The sequence below is a fragment of the Microtus oregoni genome, unplaced genomic scaffold, assembly GCF_018167655.1.
Source record: "Microtus oregoni isolate MIOR12 unplaced genomic scaffold, Mior012 000050F_006, whole genome shotgun sequence".
NCBI lineage: Eukaryota > Metazoa > Chordata > Mammalia > Rodentia > Cricetidae > Microtus > Microtus oregoni.
The window spans coordinates 656026-678204 of record NW_024543230.1 but is presented as its reverse complement, the minus strand read 5'-3'; the positions used below and the strand labels follow the sequence as shown (position 1 = coordinate 678204).

Genomic DNA, 22179 nt, shown 5'->3' with positions numbered 1-22179 from the left:
TCCCGGTAGGATGAATTTCTCGCCGTGTGCTAGGCCTTTTGTTTCAGATTCCAACTACTGGCCGGAAGTTTCTTCTTAGAGCCAAACCTGTTCTGAGTACCAGTTTTTGCGGCTCTTGATACTTGCTCTTTACGATCTGCTAGTGAAAGACCCCCACAGTATAGACAAACAGCTAAGCAGCAGCAATGCCAGGCTTAAACTTTGGAGCAACACAAGTAACATTAGAGCAGGGAAGTTCGACTTGAGAACAAGGGCGGAGAAGCCAGGCAAGATATCTGCGGTCAGCCGGTCAGCCATCTGGCCCCAAGCGATAAGGAACCCGCAGCTGGCCTGCTCTAATGAGAACATCCCGTTTGCTTAGGGAAACAGGATGCCTATAGTCAGCACATGTGCCCAACTTAGAATATCAGTAAATTCACAGAAGAGACAACTCCCCCTATGAAAGATCCCAGCTTAGCTGCTGTAACGTCATTTCACAAAGCTTTTGACGAACAACTGTAAGTGCAGAGTAAGGTCAGGGTCCCTGGCTGCAAAACAGGATATTTATATCCATAGATTCGGACAGGACACCAATTAACAGGATATCTGTTCCCATACATCTGTGCTGGGAGAGGAAAAACCACCTGTGCCCCTTGCCCCATTCCAACTGACCACTAACGATGCATTTGCTTCTGTAATCTGCTTCTGCTGCCCTCTTTCCTATAAAAAGACCTTCCCCCGCCGGGCGGTGGTGGCGCACGCCTTTAATCCCAGCACTTGGGAGGCAGAGGCAGGCGGATCTCTGTGAGTTCGAGACCAGCCTGGTCTACAAGAGCTAGTTCCAGGTCAGGCTCCAAAGCCACAGAGAAACCCTGTCTCGAAAAACCAAAAAAAAAAAAAAAAAAAAAAAGACCTTCCCCCAGTCTGCAGGCGTGCTTTGTCTTTTGAGAGACTAAGTCGCCCCAGGTACCTGTGTACTGAATAAAGCCTCTTGCTGTTTGCATCCGAAGAGTGATCTCGCTGTTCCTTGGGAGGGTCTCCTTAGCCTGAAAGACTGCCCACCACTGGGGTCTTTCATTTGGAGGTCCCACCGAGATTTGGAGACCCCTGCCCAGGGACCACCGACTCACCACCGGGAGGTAAGCTGGCCAGCACAATTGTTTTCTGTCTGTCTTCTGTCTTTTATGTTTGCGCCTGCGTTTGTACTGGTTAGCTAATCAGATTTGTATTTGGCGGACCCGGGGAGGAGCTGACGAGCTCATACTCCCGACCGCAGCCCTGGGAGACGTCCCAGTGGTGTTTGGGGGCCCGATTCGTGGCCCATTTGCAGTTTGTGAGTCGCGTGGAACTGGGACTGTTGGGGGCTGCCCCACTGTCTGAGGGATTCGTGACTCTTTTGGGAGACGAGGAGCCCGGGTCCTCAAAGTCTCCGTCTGAATTCTTGCTTTCGGTTTTACGCCAAAGCCGCGCTGCGAGTTTCTGTGTCTGTCTAAGTTGTATTTTGTTTGTCTGTCTAATTGTTACTGTCACCGCGGTTGAGAGAATGGGCCAATCTGTAACCACCCCTCTAAGTCTGACTTTACAGCACTGGCGAGACGTCCAACACATTGCAAATTACCAGTCAGTGGACGTTCGGAAGAGATGCTGGGTAACTTTCTGTTCCTCGGAATGGCCCACGTTCAATGTGGGCTGGCCAAGGGATGGTACTTTTGACATCAATGTTATCTTACAGGTAAAGGCTAAAGTGATGGATCCTGGCCCTCACGGGCATCCAGACCAGGTCGCGTATATCGTGATCTGGGAGGCGATGGCTTATGACCCACCGCCCTGGGTCAAGCCTTTCGTCACCCCGAAACCCCCTATCCTTACCCCCTCTGCACCTACCTTACCCCCTCCACTCCTTCCCACCCCAACGGGACCTCCGCCCCACTCCTCCCTGTACCCAACCCTCACCAAATCCCCGGTGCCCAAGCCCCCTCCTCCAAAAGTCTTGCCCCCAGATGATGACCTACTGATGGACCTCCTCACGGAGGGCCCTCCCCCATATCAGGAGCCAGCTCCACGGCCTCCGAATGAGGCTGACTCAACTGAAAGAAAAGAAGAACAAGCAGCGCCGGCCTCTGCTGGTCCTTCTCCGATGGCCGCACGCCTGAGGGGACGAAGGGACCAGCTGCATGCAGCGGATACAACCTCCTCGCAGGCATTCCCTCTTCGCACGGGAATGAACAGCCAACTGCAGTACTGGCCATTCTCCTCCTCAGACCTCTACAACTGGAAAAATAATAACCCTCCTTTTTCGGAGGACCCCTCTAGGTTGACTGCTCTGATTGAATCTATTTTGATTACCCATCAGCCTACATGGGACGACTGCCAACAGCTGCTGCAGGCCCTGCTGACTTCGGAGGAACGGCAGAGGGTCCTCCTGGAAGCCCGGAAGGAAGTCCGGGGACCTGATGGCCGCTCCACCCAATTGCCTAATGAAATAGATTCTGCCTTTCCCCTTGAATGCCCCTCTTGGGATTTCACCACGGTGGAAGGTAGGAATCACCTAGCCCTCTATCGCCAGTTGCTCATAGCGGGTCTCCACAGGGCGGCTCGACGCCCAACGAATTTGGCTCAGGTAAAGCAGGTTATACAGGGGTCAGAGGAAACTCCCTCTGCGTTCCTTGAGAGGCTCAAAGAGGCTTACCGCAGATATACTCCCTATGACCCTGACGACCCCGAACAGGAGACCAATATCTCCATGTCTTTTATTTGGCAGTCAGCTCCAGATATCAGACGCAAGCTGGAGCGTCTAGAGAACCTCAGGGAAAGCTCACTCAGGGATCTGCTAAAGGAAGCAGAAAAGATTTTCAATAAGAGGGAGACTCAGGAGGAGAGGGAGGACCGCCTAAGAAAAGAAGCTGAGGAGAGGGAAAAGGAAAGGGAAAAAGAGAGGGACCGCAAGAGACATAAGGAAATGAGTAAACTTTTGGCCACCGTAGTGTCAGGGCAAAGACAGGATAGACAGGGGGGAGACAGAAGAGGGCTACCCCTCGACAAGGACCAATGTGCCTACTGGAAAGAAAAGGGGTCTTGACCCAAAGGCTGGGGCCCTGGCGGCGGCCAATAGCCTATCCTTGCGGAAATGCCCGGGACCAGACCGGACCTGACGGATCAACCCCTCCGGGATGCGGATGTCACCTGGTACACTGACGGCAGCAGCTTTCTGCGGGAAGGTGAGCGAAAGGCGGGTGCAGCGGTAACCACGGAGACCGAGGTGATCTGGGCACAGCCTCTGCCTGCGGGGACTTCTGTGCAGCGAGCAGAGCTTGTCGCCTTGACACAAGCTTTGAGGATGGCAGAAGGTAAGAAGCTCAATGTCTATACTGACAGCCGATATGCTTTTGCCACTGCTCATGTTCATGGGGAAATATACAGAAGAAGAGGGCTACTGACTTCAGAAGGAAAGGAAATTAAAAATAAAACAGAGATCTTAGCCTTGTTAAAAGCTTTATTTCTGCCTCGGAAACTGAGCATTATACATTGCCCAGGACACCAGAAAGGAGACAGCCCTGAGGCTCGAGGAAACCGGCTGGCTGATGAAGCCGCCAAACAGGTGGCCCTGCAGGCTCCGCTAGCCATACTGCCCATGCACCAAGATAAGAGAGACCCCCCTCAAATATGATGAGGAGGATCTAAAGTTCCTGGCAGACATGGGAGCGGAGCAGGACCAGAAAACGGGCGAATGGACATGGAAGGGAAAAACAGTGATGCCGATGGCATACACTTATAAGATGCTTGATTACTTACATAAATTGACCCATCTAAGCCCCCGAAAGATGAAAACTTTGTTAGACCGGCAGGAAACTTTTTGCTATTTACTAGGGCGAGACAGCATCCTCCAAAAAGTTATGGACAAATGTAGAGCATGTGCACAGGTAAATGCAGGAAAAACCAAAGTGGGACAGGGGGTGCGAATCCGTGGACATCGACCAGGAGTACAATGGGAAATTGACTTTACTGAAATAAAACCAGGCATGTATGGATACCGGTACTTATTGGTATTTGTGGACACCTTTTCGGGATGGGTGGAAGCCTTCCCGACCAAGCATGAGACAGCAAAAATTGTGACCAAAAAGCTGCTGGAAGAAATCTTCCCCAGGTATGGCATGCCCCAAGTGCTGGGCACTGATAATGGGCCCGCCTTTGTCTCCCAGGTAAGTCAGTTGGTGGCCAAGCTATTGGGGATTGATTGGAAATTACATTGTGCATACAGACCCCAGAGTTCAGGACAGGTAGAAAGAATGAATAGAACTATTAAGGAGACTTTGACCAAATTAACGCTTGCAACTGGCACTAGAGACTGGGTGCTCCTACTACCCCTAGCCCTCTACAGAGCTCGCAATACACCAGGACCCCACGGGCTCACACCTTTTGAAATACTATATGGGGCGCCCCCGCCCTTCATTAATTTCTTTGACTCCAACATTTCAGACTTTGCTAATAGCCCCTCTCTGGAAGCTCATTTACAGGCACTCCAGATCGTGCAGAGAGAGGTCTGGAAGCCACTTGCTGCAGCCTATAAGGAACAATTAGACAGACCAGCGGTACCTCACAGCTACCAGACTGGCGATACAGTTTGGGTCCGCAGACATCAGACTAAGAATCTGGAACCCCGCTGGAAAGGACCCTACACCGTGCTGCTAACCACTCCAACGGCACTGAAAGTTGACGGCATCGCGGCCTGGGTCCACGCCTCCCACGTAAAAGCAGCTCGTACGGAAGGAGATACAGCAGAACCGCTATGGAGGGTCCAGCGCTCTCAAAACCCTCTAAAGATAAGACTTACCCGGGGGCCCCATTGACTGGTTTATGGATCTTGTTGGGACTAGGGATGATAGTCCGGGGAGACAGCCCTCACCTGGTACGCTCCCTAAAATGGCAGGTATTGTCCTCGGTCGGAGAAGTTGTCTGGGAAATTCAGGCAAACCATGCTATAGACACCTGGTGGCCCCCACTTACCCTGGATTTCTGCCAGCTTGCAGCAGGATCAGAGATATGGGATATTCCTGATTTGCTACCTACACAGTTAAAGGACCGGGCAGGCAGCCGCTTTTCTCCTGGGGGAAAATTCGGCTGCGGAAGCCCTGAAGGAAGATGCTTCCTGGGGCAATTAGATTTCTATGTCTGTCCCCGGGATGGGCGGGAGCGAGACCAGGTCCGACGCTGTGGAGGATGGGAAAGCTTATTCTGTAATGCCTGAGGATGTGAAACAACCGGGGATGCGTTTTGGAAGCCTAGCTCCTCATGGGCCCCCTAATCGTTATACTTTTAATCTTGCTTTTTGGGCCTTGTATCCTAAATCGCTTGGTCCAATTCATGAAGGACAGGCTGTCTGTCATCCAGGCTCTGGTCCTGACACAACAGTATCATCAGCTTAGACAGTTTGATCCCGAAGACATGGATACCACAGCTAAATGAATAAAGGATTTTATTCAGTTTATAGAAAAAGGGGGGGATGAAAGACCCCCACAGTATAGACAAACAGCTAAGCAGCAGCAATGCCAGGCTTAAACTTTGGAGCAACACAAGTAACATTAGAGCAGGGAAGTTCGACTTGAGAACAAGGGCGGAGAAGCCAGGCAAGATATCTGCGGTCAGCCGGTCAGCCATCTGGCCCCAAGCGATAAGGAACCCGCAGCTGGCCTGCTCTAATGAGAACATCCCGTTTGCTTAGGGAAACAGGATGCCTATAGTCAGCACATGTGCCCAACTTAGAATATCAGTAAATTCACAGAAGAGACAACTCCCCCTATGAAAGATCCCAGCTTAGCTGCTGTAACGTCATTTCACAAAGCTTTTGACGAACGACTGTAAGTGCAGAGTAAGGTCAGGGTCCCTGGCTGCAAAACAGGATATTTATATCCATAGATTCGGACAGGACACCAATTAACAGGATATCTGTTCCCATACATCTGTGCTGGGAGAGGAAAAACCACCTGTGCCCCTTGCCCCATTCCAACTGACCACTAACGATGCATTTGCTTCTGTAATCTGCTTCTGCTGCCCTCTTTCCTATAAAAAGACCTTCCCCCAGTCTGCAGGCGCGCTTTGTCTTTTGAGAGACTAAGTCGCCCCAGGTACCTGTGTACTGAATAAAGCCTCTTGCTGTTTGCATCCGAAGAGTGATCTCGCTGTTCCTTGGGAGGGTCTCCTTAGCCTGAAAGACTGCCCACCACTGGGGTCTTTCACTAGTTCCATCCCATTTGGCGCTCAGGCACTGACAAAGCTTAGAGGGTGATCCGTCTTCTGTTAGAAAAACCTATAGTAGACACCAAGCTGCTCTGGGAATGGGTCTGAGTGGTGCTTTAAGATACTTTGAGAGGGCTTAGGGAGTTGGCTTCTTGTAAAAATAATAAGCCTTCACAGTGAGAAAAGCCCACTTAGAGATTAATAAAGGAAAAACCTGGCCAGCTATTGGTAATGCCCAAAGAAGAGCAGGCCCCCAATAGAAGACTTTACTAGCTTTCCTAGGCCTTGGGTGTATTCACTTTGTTTTTTTTTTTTGTTTTTGTTTTTTTTTTTTTGGTTTTTCGAGACAGGGTTTCTCTGTGGCTTTGGAACCTGTCCTGGAACTAGCTCTTGTAGACCAGGCTGGTCTCGAACTCACAGAGATCCGCCTGCCTCTGCCTCCCAAGTGCTGGGATTAAAGGCGTGCGCCACCACCGCCCGGCCGGGTGTATTCACTTTATATTCTCTGTAATCTTTTAATTTCTTTTATGTCCAGGACCCGGTTTACACCTCGAACTGTTTAACAGATAGGAGACTGCCAAGATTGTTTGAAAGTACGCCTGTTCTGTTCTTTTTTTTTTTTTTTTTTTTGGATTTTAGAGACAGGGTTTCTCCGTAGCTTTTTGGTTCCTGTCCTGGAACTAGCTCTTGTAGACCAGGTAACTGGCCTCGAACTCAAAGAGATCCGCCTGCCTCTGCCTTGTTCTGTTCTTTTTGAATACTTGTTACCCAGGTTCATCTTGCCCACCTGTCTGAATTGTGATTTTCCTGACAGGAGCCAAGGGCACCTAATTGCAGCCCAGGACTTAATGGTGTTTGTGACCCTGCATGGCCCCCTCAAGATGCCTGTTGGAGACTTGTTCTTTGGTGGTGGACCTAATGTCTGGTGAGTCCTGGCGAACAGTAATGTACATCCTAGCATGGTAACTACTTATCTCAAACAGGCGTGGCTAGCACACTGTATCTTTGTGGTGCTATGAAGGCAGCATTCCCTTAGCTAAGTTCTACTTTGTGTGACTTAATGTCTCCTAAGCAAATCTATTAATAGGTCCTTTATGACATTAATTCTGTCACTTTGAAAGTCTTCTGCGTCAGTCTTGGGATACGAATTGTTGTTGTGCAAACATGAGGACCTGTGTTCAAATCCCTAGCCCCCACATAATAGCTAGAAGTGCCATCACAGACAAGGAGATCCATGGGACTTGTTGCCAGCCAGCTTAGCAACAGGTTCAGTGAGACACTCCAGTTCAAGAGAATAATGTCCAGAGTGGAGAGCAGGATAGCCTAAATCCTCCTCTGGCCTCTATGTGCACGTGCCCTCTTCTACACACATACACACAGTTGAAAAGGAAGGTTTTGAAGATAAGCCCCATTGTGTGGTATGCTGATGTAGGGGGATTCCCAAGAGTGGGAGGTCATCCTTTGCTAGATAGTGAGTACTGACCAGGGCTCCATAGCAAAACCCTGACTCAGTCTCTCTCTCTCTCTCTCTCTCTCTCTCTCTCTCTCTCTCTCTCTTTCTCTCTCTCTCTCTCAAGAGTAGGAGGTCATCCTTTGCTAGATAGTGAGTACTGACCAGGGCTCCATAGCAAAACCCTGACTCAGTCTCCCTCCCCTCTCTCTCTCTCTCTCTCTCTCTCTCTCTCTCTCTCTCTCTCTCTCTCTCTCCAGGGCTCCATAGCAAAACCCTGACTCAGTCTCTCTCTCTCTCTCTCTCTCTCTCTCTCTCTCTCTCTCTCTCTCTCTCTCACACACACACACACACACACACACACACACATACACAGAGATGGAAGGAAAGGAAGGCCAAGGGAAAGATGGAGGAAACACTGGAGACTAAAATGCTATCGTGTTTCTTCCTGGTGTTATATCTGGGTACCACTTGTTGGAGGACTAAATATTACGTAAGGCCCAAAGTAGTTAATTGGTGGTCAGATCATTTTCCTGTGCAACAGAAACACCCTCTTGGAGAATGAGTCTTAACCTGGCAAGCGCTCCATTTTCCCACGGAGCCTGTAATTTCACATGGGGACATTGATGCAGGGATCAGCACCTCACAGGCCGGAATATGTGGAATACTTCTGTGCTAATTATTGGGTGTTGGAAACTGACTTCACAGCAGGGAACTGTGTACCCACCAAGCAAGCAGTCTTCTAGTGATTTGGAGTCCCCGAAACCTGCTGCTGTTAGCAAGAGAAGCAACAGGATAGCAGACAATCTCAAACTTCTCTGTGTCTGAATCATCTGGATAACTTATTAAAATACAGGTTGGAGTTCTTAGAAAAAGGCTGCACGTATGTTAAAGATTCTGGAAGGTTCATTGGTTAGAACTTCTGTGCTTTCTGGAGAGCGGGAGTAGTGCAGATCTGGAGCCAAATTATCCCAGGCTATTTTAGCCTTTTATTCTTTGTTTTGGATTTGGTTTTCTTCAAAACAGGGTTTCTCTGTGTAGTCCTCACTGTTTTGGAACTCTCTTTGTAGACCAGGCTGGCTTTAAACTCTGCCCACCTCTGCCTGCCAAGTGCTGGGATTAAAGATGGGTGTCACCACACCCTGCTTTTAGCCTCATTAATAGCTATTTATTGTCCATGTCTGTGCTTAGCCTAACAGCTTTGTGACGTTTAGGTAAAAATCCCTTTAGGCTTTCCTAACAGACCACTTGTTATGGATTTGCTGTGGGTCCCCACAAACCAAGGTGGCTGGTCCCCTGGGCATCCCTGGCGGCTAGCCATGTGGGCGGTGGGTGGGCAAGGGCCAGACAGATATGCACACCATGCAGATGGGTTTGCTGCAAGCTGCCCGGGGTCCCAAGCAGGGATGGCGCAGGAGACCACGTGGCAGGCTCCATGTGACTGCAGGGGGCGGGCTAGAGAGACAGATAAACATACCATACAGAATAAAGTTAGACATTTATTAGATGGGTTATGGAGGGGAAGGAAAAAGGGGGAAGGGGGAGAGAGAGAGAGAAAGAAAGAGGAGAAGAGGAGAGAGACAGGGGCGGGGGAAGCAGAGAAATGGGGAGAGAGGCAAAAGCTGCCTCTTGAGACAGGGACAGGAAGAGAGCAGAGTAGGACAGAGGCTGCTAGGAGGAAGGGAGTGGGCGTGGCTTGTCTCTTAAAGAGCCAGAATATTACACCACTAGCTCCCACCAGTTCAAAGCCTAATGATGTCATCACATAGTGTTCGAAGCGTATAATAGATTTCTCCACCTTGCTTTAGCCTGTCTACCTGAAAATTGCCTTGCTCTGTGACTTTCAGCTGTTTTATCATTATAACTTCATAACCTGTCGTCATGTTGGAACATGATATTCAGGGCAACCTGAGCCTATGCTCCTGGGTCATGGTCACTCAAACTTGGCTCCAGGACAAACTGTCTCTTACTCCCCTTGACACAAGTCTTGTAGTTTTGCCTTGACACTGATTTCCATTCATAGAGTTCCTTTCTGCTGTCCTGTGATAGGCCCTGAATTTAATGTGCAAATACCGTGGGGTAATATGTTGGTTTGTGGGCTATAACTAGAGCACTGTTGGTCTGAATAGAGAGGACATAAGAAAAACATTTTGTTTGTTTGTTTTTTGAGATAGGCTTTCTCTGTATAACAGCTCTGACTGTCCTGTAACTCACTCTGTAGACCAGGCTGGCCCAAACTCCCAGAGATCTGCCTGTCTGTGCCTCCCTTGTGCTGGGATTAAGGCATGCACCACCACCACTTGGCTGACATAAGAATACTAAACTAGAAGTCTGTGGATATAGCTCAGTTGATAGAGAACTTGTTTAATCTGCAGGAAGCCCTGAGTATTCCCATTGCCAGAACTGTGTTAACTGAGGGCACTCGGGAGATGGAGACAGGGCGGGACTGCATGAAACCCTGTCTCAGAACAAAAATAAAAGTAGAGCCCCGGGCCATAAGAATTTGTTCTGAGACGAATGTATGCCCACATTAAGAAGTAAAGAAAGGAGCTGGAGAGAGGACTCAGCAGTTTTGAGCACTCGTTGCTCTCGAAGAGCACTAAGTAGGATTCCCAGCTCCCACATACTTCCGTACAGCCACCTGTAACTCCAGTTCTGACCTTGGTGGGGACCAGGCATGCCCAGACAGGCTTTTTCACTCTAGCATGGAATTTCATGGAGGACTCCAATTCCTGGGGTGTTTTGCAAAATTGCAACTGTAAGAAAGACTAACTCATGCTCAGTGGTCAGTTCTGAACTAAATCATGGGTATGAAATTAGGTTTTTGTTTGTTTGCTTAGCTGCTTTTATTAATTTTTATTTTTTACATACTGAATAGAAAATATATTGTAGATTTTAGTTGTGTTATTTTATCAATAGCTAGTGGTCGAAAGAGACATTTGGATTTATGCATACAACTTTGAATAAGTTAAGATAATATGACAATCACCGGAAATACTGTTTTTGTAGTGGGAACATTTGTAATATACTGTTAGCAGTTTTGAAATGCATAGTATGTTGTTAAGCATAGTTTCCAAGCTAAGCAATAGGTTCCAAAACTTACTCCTCCTATATCTGAATCTTCCCACATTCTTTTTCAACACAGGGTTCTCTGTGTAACAGTCCTAGCTGTCCTGGAACCAGCTCTTATAGACCAGGCTGGCCTCGAACTCTCAGAGATCCACTTGCCTCTGCCTCCTGAGTGCTGGGATTAAAAGTGTGTGCCACCACCTGGCTGTCTTCCTACATTTTGACTACCATCTTCCTATTTTTTATCACTCTTCAGTAAAAGGTTTTGGTTTTTTCTTTGTTTGCTTGCTCTTATTATTATTATTATTTCTTTTACAAATAAATGTCACCACCATCTTCATCTGTTTCCAAGAACATGATAGTTTTTAGATTCCTCAAATATTATGCAAAATTTGCCACACTCTCTGCTTTCAAAGATACATGTGTTTGTATGTGTGTGTAAAAGAGAGAGAAGCAGAGATAAGGGATATATGCAGATGCCTACAGAGGTCAGAAGAGGTATTGGATCCCCTGGAGCTGGAGTTATATGTGGTTGTGAGCCACCTGCTATGGGTGGTAGGAACTGAACTCTGGTCCTCTAAAGAGCAGCAGGTGCTACTAACTCCTGTGGCACCTCTGCCAACCCAGTATTTATTGCTCTTTAAACACCTGTCACATTTCATATGAGGTTTCATCTGCATTGCTGAAAGGGAGAGAACTTTTTATAAGGAGAAAAGTGTTTTATTCTGTAGATGTGCCCTGTTGTAGTATGAGCGGCGGGCCACTTCCCGCCACCTGACTAGCTTTACCCGAAATAATTACACGGAAACTGTATTCTTTTAAACACTGCCTGACCCATTAGTTCCAGTCTCTTATTGGCTAGCTCTTACATCTCGATTAACCCATTTTTAATAATGTGTGTAGCCCACGAGGTGGCTTACCAGGGAAGATCTTAACCTGCGTCTGTGTTGGGTGGGAGAATCATGGCGACTGACTGAATCTGCTTCTTTCTCCCAACATTCTGTTCTGTTTACTCCGCCTACCTAATTTTCTGTCCTGTCAAAGGACCAAGGCAGTCTCTTTATATAACCAATGAAATCAACACAAAACAGAAGACTCTCCCCCATCAGTGCCCTATTTGCTTTAACCATCTGTTAGTGGACACTGATGTTGCCTAATGTGGTTATTGTCACTAATACAGCAATGGATATAGGCTGCATGTATCTCTTCCTTATACTGATTTCAAATTTGAGTGTACAAAAAGTGGGGTTGAGGAGCAGTTAGTGGTGGAACACTTACCTAACAGTGAAAGATCCTTGGTGTGATCCTTTGCAGCCCCCCAAATTTAGGTTTGAAGCATTATAGGTTCTTCTGTTTTTAATTTCTAGGAAGTGCATGTAGTTTTCCATAACGACACTACAAATTTACATCGTCACTAATAATACATGTTCCCCTTCTCCATATCTTTCCCAACAGTCAACTTTTTATGTACTAATTTCTTTTATTTATTGTGTGCGTATATGTGTGTGTGTGTGTGTGTGTGTATACTGTGTGCCATAGGAGCCATTGAGAGGTCAGAAGACGACTTGCAGTAGTTGGGGCTCTCTTTCCACTGGGGGTCCCGAGGATTGAACTCGGGTTGTCAGGCTCGGTGGTAGATACCTTTACTCTCTGAGCCGTCTCAGCAGCCCTTTTGTGGTATTGCTAAAAGCCAGGGTCTTGGCATGCAGGCAACTCCATCATTGTGCTGCAGCTCTAGCCTCTCCTCCTTTTGACACTAGCCATGCCAACACATGGACACAAACAAGCACAACCCTTCATTTGGGTATGTATTTACTATGATTGGAGAAATCACCCCACTTTCAACCATGTAAGCAAGCTCCTTGGCTCTCCTGGCGAGTCAGCTTGGGAGACAGTCTCCTGGCCTGCTTCCCCAGGTGCTGTAACGTTAGAGCTAATAAAAAGCTTTCCCTAAGGGGTTATTTATATTCTGCTTAGAGTAACATGGTGTTATGGGTTATTTGTACACTGTGTGATGATGTATTGCTGTGATTGGTATAATAAAAAGCTGAGTGTCTAATAGCTACGCAAGAGATATAGGTGGGACTTCTGGGAAGAGAGAGAGAGCTCTGGGAAGAAGAAAGGCAGATTCACCAGCCAGACTTGGACATGCAGTATGGATGAGAATTATGAGCCACGTGGCAGAGTGTAGATTAGAAATATGGGTTAATTAAGTTATAAGAACTAGTTAGAAAAAAAAACTAAGCTAAGGCCAAGCTTTCATAATTAATAAGAAGTATCCGTGTCATTATTTAGGAGCTGGTGGCCCAAGGAAAAATCCAACTCTGCACTGGTAACACGGAAGAAGCAGCAGAGTCACAGCCTCGGGAACAGCTCGTCCAGAAGCTGGTGCTGTCAGTGGCAAGGCTGCCCGCCGCTCGATAGCTGAAGACGCAGGCCTGTGAGGTTAGCAGGCCAAGGTACAAAAGTGTCAAGGCTCCCTCACAGACAAAGGGTGGGCTGCTTAGACGTCTGAAAACGCAGGGAAATGTGGGTTGTGGAAGTAGGAAGGGCAGGGAGCTGAGGCTGAAGACAGGTAGAAGAACGCTGTAAAGATTCAGAGAAAAACCGAAGGCGCTGGTTGCTAGAAGAGTTCCAGCGAGCTGTCAAACCCCAGACACCCTAAGCCTCAAACTGGAACACTGGCCAGTGTCAAGGTCTAAGTCATGCTGATACATAGGCCAGCTGAAAAGCTATAGTACAAGCTGCTGCCCAGTGCTTTCCAGCTCTAAACAAAAGCAGTACCACTTGCGGAGCCGAGGGTCCTGTCCTGATAGCCTGTGTCTTTAATATTAGTCACAGCAGTCCCTAGCTAGACCACCAGGGGGAGCGCTTCTCCTGGACAATGTGGTAATAATCCTGAGCCATTTAGATAGAGTTCACTGCAAGTCAAAAATTCTGGCGAGTTTGCTTTATCTTCTTACATCTATATCTCTTTGGGACACTGGTTAATCAAAATAAGTTCAAATTATTACCACTGCTAATGCTGATTCACTTTTGTAGTTTTCTTACCTTTTTGTTTTGAGAGGCCTTGCTATTTGGATCAGGCTGGCCTGGAACTTGTTATGTACTCCTAGCTATTCCGGAATTCATGAACCTATTGCCTCAGCCTCATGAGTGCCGGACTGGCTGGACATGTTATCACACCAGGCTGTGGTGAGCTCTGATTATGAGCACTCCTTCTGATGTTCATTTCCCTTTGGTAGGCAGACATTGGTGACAGCAGTCCCTAGCTAGACCACCAGGGGGAGCGCTTCTCCCTGACAAGATAAAAAACGAACCTGAGCCATCTAGATAGAGTTCACTGCAAGTTAAAAATTCTCACGAACATTTAAAATGAAACAGATGCTGTTATTGTGGGGGACTCTTCCTTTCTTTATATTTTCAGGATCCCCAAGGAATCCAATGGCCAGGTGAGGAAGCAGGCATAGATGCTGAAGAAGCCACAGAGTTCTATGACTCCTGGAACCAGAATTCATCTCGATTGGAAAATGAAAAAAAACAAAGATCATCTTAATTGTTTTTTGATGAATGACTGTGGATTGTGTGATAATTTTGACAAATATTACCTGATTCTCTGCCATTATGTTTTAGCATCCAATAATACTCTAAGCAAACTCAATCTTTCCTATTCTCAGTTAAGATGAAGGTGAACTATTTCTACATAGTAGTTTTTCTATGTAACTGGAACAGAGAAGCAAAAAGTGCCATGCACAATTTTCTGTACACTATTTCAGTTCAATGACATATTTTCATTGGCTCGATTATTTTTTTGCATATTTCCTTTAAAAGATCTCATTTTCTACTTCTTTAAATAAATAAAGCAAATGATTTGAGAAAGTAAAAAAAAAAATTCTCACGAGTTTGCTTTATTTCTTCACATAGACAATCTGTGGTAATAATCTGAACTGATTTTGGTAATTAACCAGTGCCACAGGAAGATATATATCAGTATCATGGGCAATTCTTCATATGTTTATTGGCTACATATATGTATTCCTTTATTCAAGAATTGTCTGTTGAGAGCTATTCACTTGAAAACTGGGTCATTTGTTATCCTGCAACTGCGTTGTTTTTTTTTTTCACTCTTGCTTTTTTCAGACAGGGTTTCTTTTTGTAACAGCCCTGGTGTCCTGGAACTTAGAGAGACCCACCTGCCTCTGTCTCCCGAGTGCTGGGATAAAGGCGTGCACCACCACTGCCCTGTGCAACTGGGTTCTTTATAGATTTTCCGCACCGGTCTCTTAGGTGATGTATGGCTTCCTCCTGACCCAGATGTTGTCTTTTTATCCTGCTTTGCTGTGCTCTAGGGTTGTTCCTTTGCTGTACTCCCATTTCTCTCTGCGACTTCTTGGTCAGCTTATTGGTTTTTTGGTTTTGTTTTTATTAAATCCTCCCCCTAAAATAACGTCATGCTTTTCTCCAACCATTTTAGGTCTCTTTTTTCAGTTCCTGATACTTATTTGACTGTACTAGAGTGGAATTGTTTGTGATGTCCTTGTGTATGCTTGGGTGGTGGAACAAAGCTGGTCTTCTTAGATGAAACAGAGGACTTTTCCTTCAGGTTTGCCTGTACCAGACAAGTTTAAGATGAGCAATTTTCCATTTTCAATTAAAATCCCTTTCCGGGTTGTTATTTACAGTGGGACTCGTTCCCATCAACAACATGAAATTTCTAATTTCGGGTAAATTATGTAGGAAAATAAATTTGTGACAGACTAATTGACAGAAAGGTTAATTATAAAAAGGAAGAATGGAGAAGTGTGGTAGGCAGTGTTTTTCCTACCTACAGTAAACTCTCTCAGAAGATAGAATCATTTTTTTTTTTTTTAACTCAGGGACACAGAATCAGAAATGCAATTGCAGCTGATCTTTATTTGGCATCTCCTTTCACAGATTGGCCTTCACCAGTTTCCTAGAAGGAGGCAGTGCACAATTACACCAGCCCCTGGAACCTTCCCACCAGGGGACATTTTCATTAATCGTAGACTTCCATCGGCTCCCTGCCAAATCTCTCCCCAGACAGATGGCGAAACAAATGAAACTCAGCCCCAAACACACCGATACACCAACCAAACACACCGATACACCAAAAACAAGCAAAGCAAAACAGCAACAACAGAAGAACATAAACCAGAACATCCAGACTGGCCTACGTACCTGTTCTACCTCTGTCTATGGAGCAGGAAAATGCTAAGATTGAAGCCATGCCTCAAGAACTGAGAACCTCCCCGGAAATGCCAGGTTGGGAGTGAAAAAGGCCCTGGTAGAAGAGCGCTGGTATTCGGCACTAGGAGAAGTATGGATATTTTCCTCTTCAGGTAACTAGAGGCCCCTGGGCTAAATCTTCACTTGCATAGTTCCCGATGTTTGCTTCATCTTTTTTTTTCAGGTAATATATTTAATTTAGGGTCTCATACCTGCTATGTAACCACTCTACCACAAAGTTGTAGTGGTATGGTAAACCAACTATGGTTTAATCTCTTCTGTAAGTTGTAGCACTAAGGGCAAGGCAGAGAAATTGAGAATTTCTTTCTCCTCAGCTTTGGTCAAAATTCCAAATAAATTAATTTGCTTGTTTTACATAGATTGATTTTTTTTATTAATACAAGCAAGCATTTGGCCCCAAAGCCAGGCTTTATAGCTGAATGCATCATCTGGATGGACAGTAGCTTGGAGGGTTTAGATTCTAGTGTGTGGAATAAGCAGTCAGCAAGACAGGCAGGCAGGCACGCACATGCACGTGCACACGCACACATTTGAAAAGCGAGTGATTTCCCACGATGAGTGATTGTCCTTTTCCTCTGACATTGATCTCCTCTCTCTGCCCTAGTCCTTGGCCTAGTGCACACCTACTCCCATAGACTGTGTGAGGAGATAAAGCAAACTTGGGGCAAGTTTTGACTTTGCAACGCTTTCTTCTGAAAGTAACTGTCAGGTAGGAATGATTGATTCTTACAGAAACATATGTCTCAGGGCACACATCTGTCATGACATTCGGCTCTTCAATTTTCTTTAGTCACGGTGCTTATTTGCTAGAAGTATATTTACTAGAAGTTAGTTACAAGGGAGTGTCTGCTTATTTTATCATTATTTGTCAGGAAAATATAATAAAATAAAAGTTCCTATAGCGAGTATGGGAGTTTCATTCCTTTAATGTGGTAGGATTCAGATAGTGTGTGTGTGTGTGTGTGTGTGTGTGTCTGTGTGTCTGTGTGTGTGTGTGTGTGTTGGATATAAGATCTTTCAGTGTAGCCCAGGCTGTCCCGAACTCACTATATTCCTGCTTCTGCCTCCCCTGTGCTGAAATTATAGGCATGTGCCACCATACTTGATTTTAGTTTCCTTTTATTTTATAATTTGTATTTATCAATAGCTTTTGTGGGTACATCATCATTTCTGTTAATAAGAAGGTTCCTAGTGCTGTTGTTGGAATTGTTTCGTTAATGAGCACTCAAAGATATCGGCTATAGAGTGCCACTACCAATTGACCTCGCCATGATGGGCCACAGTGGCTCTTGTTTCATTCATTGTAAAAGTCCGTGTCAGTTTCTAAGCTTACAGAGATTTACACTTGTACTTCCTTCTTTTCCAGGTAGATATCCCGTGCTGGCAGCATCTAGTTTCCACAGCTTATAAGGTTTTCAAGAGTGACCAGGAGATTGGAGTATTGGACTAAGGAATGGTAAAAGGCCATAAAGATCGGTGCTTTTTTAAAAATGGTTTTCTTGATTATTAGATTATTTTAATATTTTCCAGAACATTGAAAATGTTGATTTCAACACTTTTGCTAGTATTGTGACTGCTGAATGTGTGTCTGTGTGTGCACCCGTGTGTGTGTGTGCGTGTATACACGTGCGCACGCACACAGTACTGAAAATTGGCTCAGCCCATAGTGCTTGCTTGGCAAGTGCTTCATTAGCAACATACACCTCCAGCTCAGTCATTGCTGTTTGGGGAGGTTGTTATTCTGCCATTCAGAAAGTTCCTATGCATAGGTTTTATTCTATTTAGGGTGCAGTCAATCTCTGCATGCAATAATAATCTTGCTTTGCGTAGATGTTTGAGTCAGAACTTCTTAGCAGTAGTAAGGATTTATTTATTTATTTTTTTTAACTTTTTTTTTTATTGAGAAAAGAAAAAAAAATTTCCTCCTCCTCCCAGCCTCCCATTTCCCTCCCCCTCCTCCCACCCTTCTCCCCCTCCCCCACTCCTCTCCCCCTCCCTCTCCAGCCCAAAGAGCAGTCAGATTTCCCTGCCCTGTGGTAAGTCCTAGGTCCTCCCCCCTCCGTGCATTTCTAGGAAGGTGAACATCCAAACTGGCTAGGCTCCCACAAAGCCAGCACATTACGTAGGTTCAAAACCCCGTGCCATTGTCCTTGGGTTCTCATCAGCCCTCATTGTTCGCCATGCTCAGAGAGTCCAGTTTTATCCCATGCTTTTTCAGTCACAGTTCAGCTGGCCTTGGTGAGCTCCCAATAGATCAGCTCCACTGTCTCAGTGGGTGGGTGCTCCCCTCGTGGTCCCGACTTCTTTGCTCATGTTCTCCCTCCTTCTGCTCCTCATCGGGACCTTGGGAGCTCAGTCCAGTGCTCCAGTGTGGGTCTCTGTCTCTGTCTCCATCCATCACCAGATGAAGGTTCTATGATGATATGCAAGATATTCGTCAGTATTGCTCTAGGATAGGGTCATTTCAGGTTCCCCATCCTCAGCTGCCCAAGGAACTAACTGGGGACCTCGGCTTGGGTATCTGGGAGCCACTCTAGGTTCAAGTCTCTTGCCAACCCTAAGGTGGCTCCCTTAACTAAGAACCGTGCTTCCGTGCTCCCCCATAGTAGTAAGGATTTAAACTGATAAAAATGAACAGTATGGCTTCTTGTGTCTGGAAATGCTACAGTACTGTCGTAGAGCAGCGGCTGAATTGTGTTCATGAGCAGGCTACAGGATGAGTATCATTGGCACTGAATGGGTCCATGAGGGTTTTGCTTTTAACAGATAATTTCTTTTTCCATGGATATGGAATAATAGCTAAGCCATTCCACAAACCCCATAAATAAAGAATTTCAACCCTCAATTATAAGTACCATTTTTGATCCTCAGAAAAACTCTGTAAGATATGAGGAAGTATATGATTACCTTTAAAAGCCTCACTTAACATTTCACTCAGAGGCTTTATGCCCTGTCCAGATTTTTAACAACTAGAGTTCTCAGAACACAATGTATAAAGCAACTCAATGCAATAATGCCAAGTAGCCACCAGGTGGCGAAATTGCTTACGGATTTAAGCAGCATAGGCTAAGAAGGGCCTTCTTCCAGCCTAGAGGTCATATTTGTGCCTACATCAGGTTTTCTGTCCTGGCTACAGAGATTCTAATGGTGATTTTATTTCTTTGTTTTCCGTTTGTTTTAGAATACTTCCATTCCTGTCTGAGACTGCTTTGGGAGCCCTGTGGTGCTGTACCTGCTGTGACATTACCAGGTAGAAGAGAAATGCGGTGCATGGGATAGTTCTTCAGCTGTTGAGATTCTAGTTCCCACACCACTGGTCCTCCCTGGATTTGCCACCAGAGGGCTGGATGTTTACATCCTTTAGGATGGGGAGAAAAAGCAAAACTAACAGTTTTGAGACATTAGATGTTCTAATCAAAAATATATTGTAATTTAGCTAAATTGCTATGAAAATATGAGGCCCTGAAAGATCAATTTGTTGTTTTGTCTATCAGTTTGATTTAGCAATGATTTACTAGGCATTGCCGGCATTGTTTCAAGTATGACTCCCCTAACTCCACAGCCTTGTGCAATTTTTCAGGCACCTTCATGGTGACATTCATTTTAGAATACTTTCTTCCACACCTCTAGAAGATCAGGAAGTTGAAAATGGCAGTACTGATAGGAAACCTAAAATCCAATCAGATATCTGGCCCACGTTCAGACTTACTTGGTTGTGTTATTTAAATCACAATCCAAAGTTTATACATTGGATTCACTTGAAGTGTGCACTGTGAGACATTTTATGTACAGGGAAGCTCAGGAGCAGAGAAGAGCATATGGTCAGGATTCAGGGAAAATTCTCTGCTGAATCAGTCCTGTTGGGGTTACATATTTTAGGAAGCCATAGTCTTTGTCCTCAAGGAGTTCTGTCTTCTGTTCCTATAACGCTCTATGAGTATATCCATCACAAGCCTTACATTATTAGTTTTTCTGCATCTGCCTCAGTTAAAGGCGGGGAGCATTTTGTCTTCAATATTGCATTTGTTATACACAGCTCAGTTACTGGTACGCAGTAGGAAGCGGTGTCCTTTGTCTAACTTTGCATTGGGAACCAATGAGATTTTTATAGCATGGCTGTGCCTTGATAAGGTTTTCATTGGAGGTAGATAAAGGTTGCTAGTTGTTTTGGAAACATGGACGATTGGAAGCAGGGAGGAGTCTATTGCAGAGTTCATGCTAGAGAGGGTGAAGATGAGAACTAGGGTGAAGACAGTAGGTATGAAGAAAAGACGAATGGAGAGTTGCTGAGAAGGCAAGTTAGCACGATTTGGGAACCTTTCCTTTGTGGAGAATGAAGAGCTTCAGGCTTGGGGAACAGTGATGCCCCTTGAAGATTCAGAGCAAAATGGTGAAGCTGGTTTGAGGGAGGGGAGATCGATTCAGTTTTGACCATGCTGAGGTTGAGGTGACTGCTAGGAATTTGCCGTCTGTCAGGATTTGGGAGGTCAAAATGTAAGAGAGAAGTCAGGAGTTAAAACCAGAGAGTCCTAAGTACATAGGTGCTTAAAATTAGATGCCATCCTTCACGGACAGAATATGTAGTGAAACAGGAAGGGAAACGTTAAGAAATCCTTACAGATTTTAGCAAGTAATTAAAAAATGATAAACTCTGGAGGAAGATAGGAAAGGAATAGCTACAGAGATTAGAGGAAACCAAGCAGCCAAAGGAGGAGAGACTTGAGGAAGGCCTGACCAGGAGCACCTTATACGCAGCTAGGGGCGATGGTGAGGAAAAGTGCCACGTGGCTGAGATGTACAGTGTGTTGGCAGGAGGTGGGCCCAGAAAGACTAGTTAGGTCCTTGTACTGTCTGCTTGCGTGTGTCAACTTGACCTCATCTAGAGTCATCAAAGAGGAAGGTGCCTCAGTTGAGAAAATGCCCCAGTGAGATCCAGTTGTAAGGCATTTTCTCAATTAGTGATCAATAGGAGAGGGCCGAGCCTGTGGTAGGTGCTGCCATTCCTGGACTGGGTTCTGTAAGAAAGCAGGCTGAGCAAGCCATGTGAATCAAGCAAATAAACAGCACCCCTCCATGACCTCTGCATCAGCTCCTGCCTCTGGGTTCCTCTCCTGTTTGAGTTCCTGTCCTGGCTTCTTTCGATTATGAACAGAAATATAGAAGTCTAAGTCAAATAAAACCTTTCATGCCCAACTTGCTTTTTGGTCATGGTATTTTGTTTCAGCTGTAAACCCTAACTAAGACAGTCCTGGTCCTAAAGGAGCTTGGTTATCAGGCCAGAGGACTCTGAACTTTTGTAAATGATGGAGAGTTATCAATAATTTTCAGATAAGAAGGACCTGTTCAAGCCGGGCGGTGGTGGCGCACGCCTTTAGTCCCTGCACTTGGGAGGCAGAGGCAGGTGGATCTCTGTGAGTTCGAGACCAGCCTGGTCTACAAGAGCTAGTTCCAGGACAGGCTCCAAAACAAAACAAAAAAAAAGGACCTGTTCAGAGCAAGGGTTACAAAGATCAAGCTGGGGCAGCATAGGGACTCCTATGGAGGAATGGGACTGGAGACAGAAACCCATCAAAATGAAGTGAAGGGGCACTTAAGTTGTGGGGAACAGTACCATCTTTGAAGATCCTTAGCAGATGAAATTGTAAGCCCTAAAAGCAGTAGGAACACTCTGAACCATAGAGTAAGCATTATTAATAACCATGTGAGTTATCTTGTTAAGTCCTCACAGCAAGCCTGAGATAGATAAGCATCATTAATGTCATTTCATGCATGATAAAACAGGAACATAGATATAAAGACATTTGCTGAACAGAATTGGTAATTGGAAGAACCTATTTTCCAAACTCCTGGTGGTTTGGCTAACCATCACCTTCCCCCCGCTCCCCTCCGTAGATTAAACCTATGGCTTTCCACAAGCACTCTACTACTAACCATACCTAAATGATCCCATTACCTACCAAAGGCTGACCTCGAACCTAAGCAGGTCTTCAGCTTGCTCTCCTCCTGCCTCAGCCCTCCAAGTAGCTGAAATCACAGGCCTGTACTCCCAGGCCTGGCTCTAACATCCATTCTTAAGGATTTCATTGTTTTTTTTTTTAAATTAGAAAACATGTGTTGTGGTACATTGGCCCCTAAACACTACTGCAGTGGTACCCAGTGGTGTTGGCATCAGCTGCCAG

At 45.8% G+C, this 22179-nt stretch overlaps 1 protein-coding gene across 5 annotated transcripts in view; it reads left to right on the top strand.

Annotated features, from left to right (window-relative positions):
• Positions 1–21179, top strand: part of LOC121436899 (protein NYNRIN-like) — a 43710-nt gene extending 22531 nt beyond the window's left edge. For 3 of the 5 annotated variants that reach the window (XM_041636801.1, XM_041636802.1, XM_041636803.1), the window contains one exon: positions 2333–5590. In XM_041636801.1, the coding sequence (XP_041492735.1) occupies positions 3675–4826 (1152 nt within the window). In that variant the 5' untranslated portion in view covers positions 2333–3674 and the 3' untranslated portion in view covers positions 4827–5590. Of the gene's footprint in view, positions 1–2332; positions 5591–7027; positions 7139–13027; positions 13192–14159; positions 14295–15667; positions 16093–16604; positions 16710–17366; positions 17457–19181 lie in introns of those variants that run through there. The other 2 variants (XR_005972868.1, XR_005972870.1) reach the window with 2 other exon arrangements.
• Positions 21180–22179: the final 1000 nt, after the last annotated feature.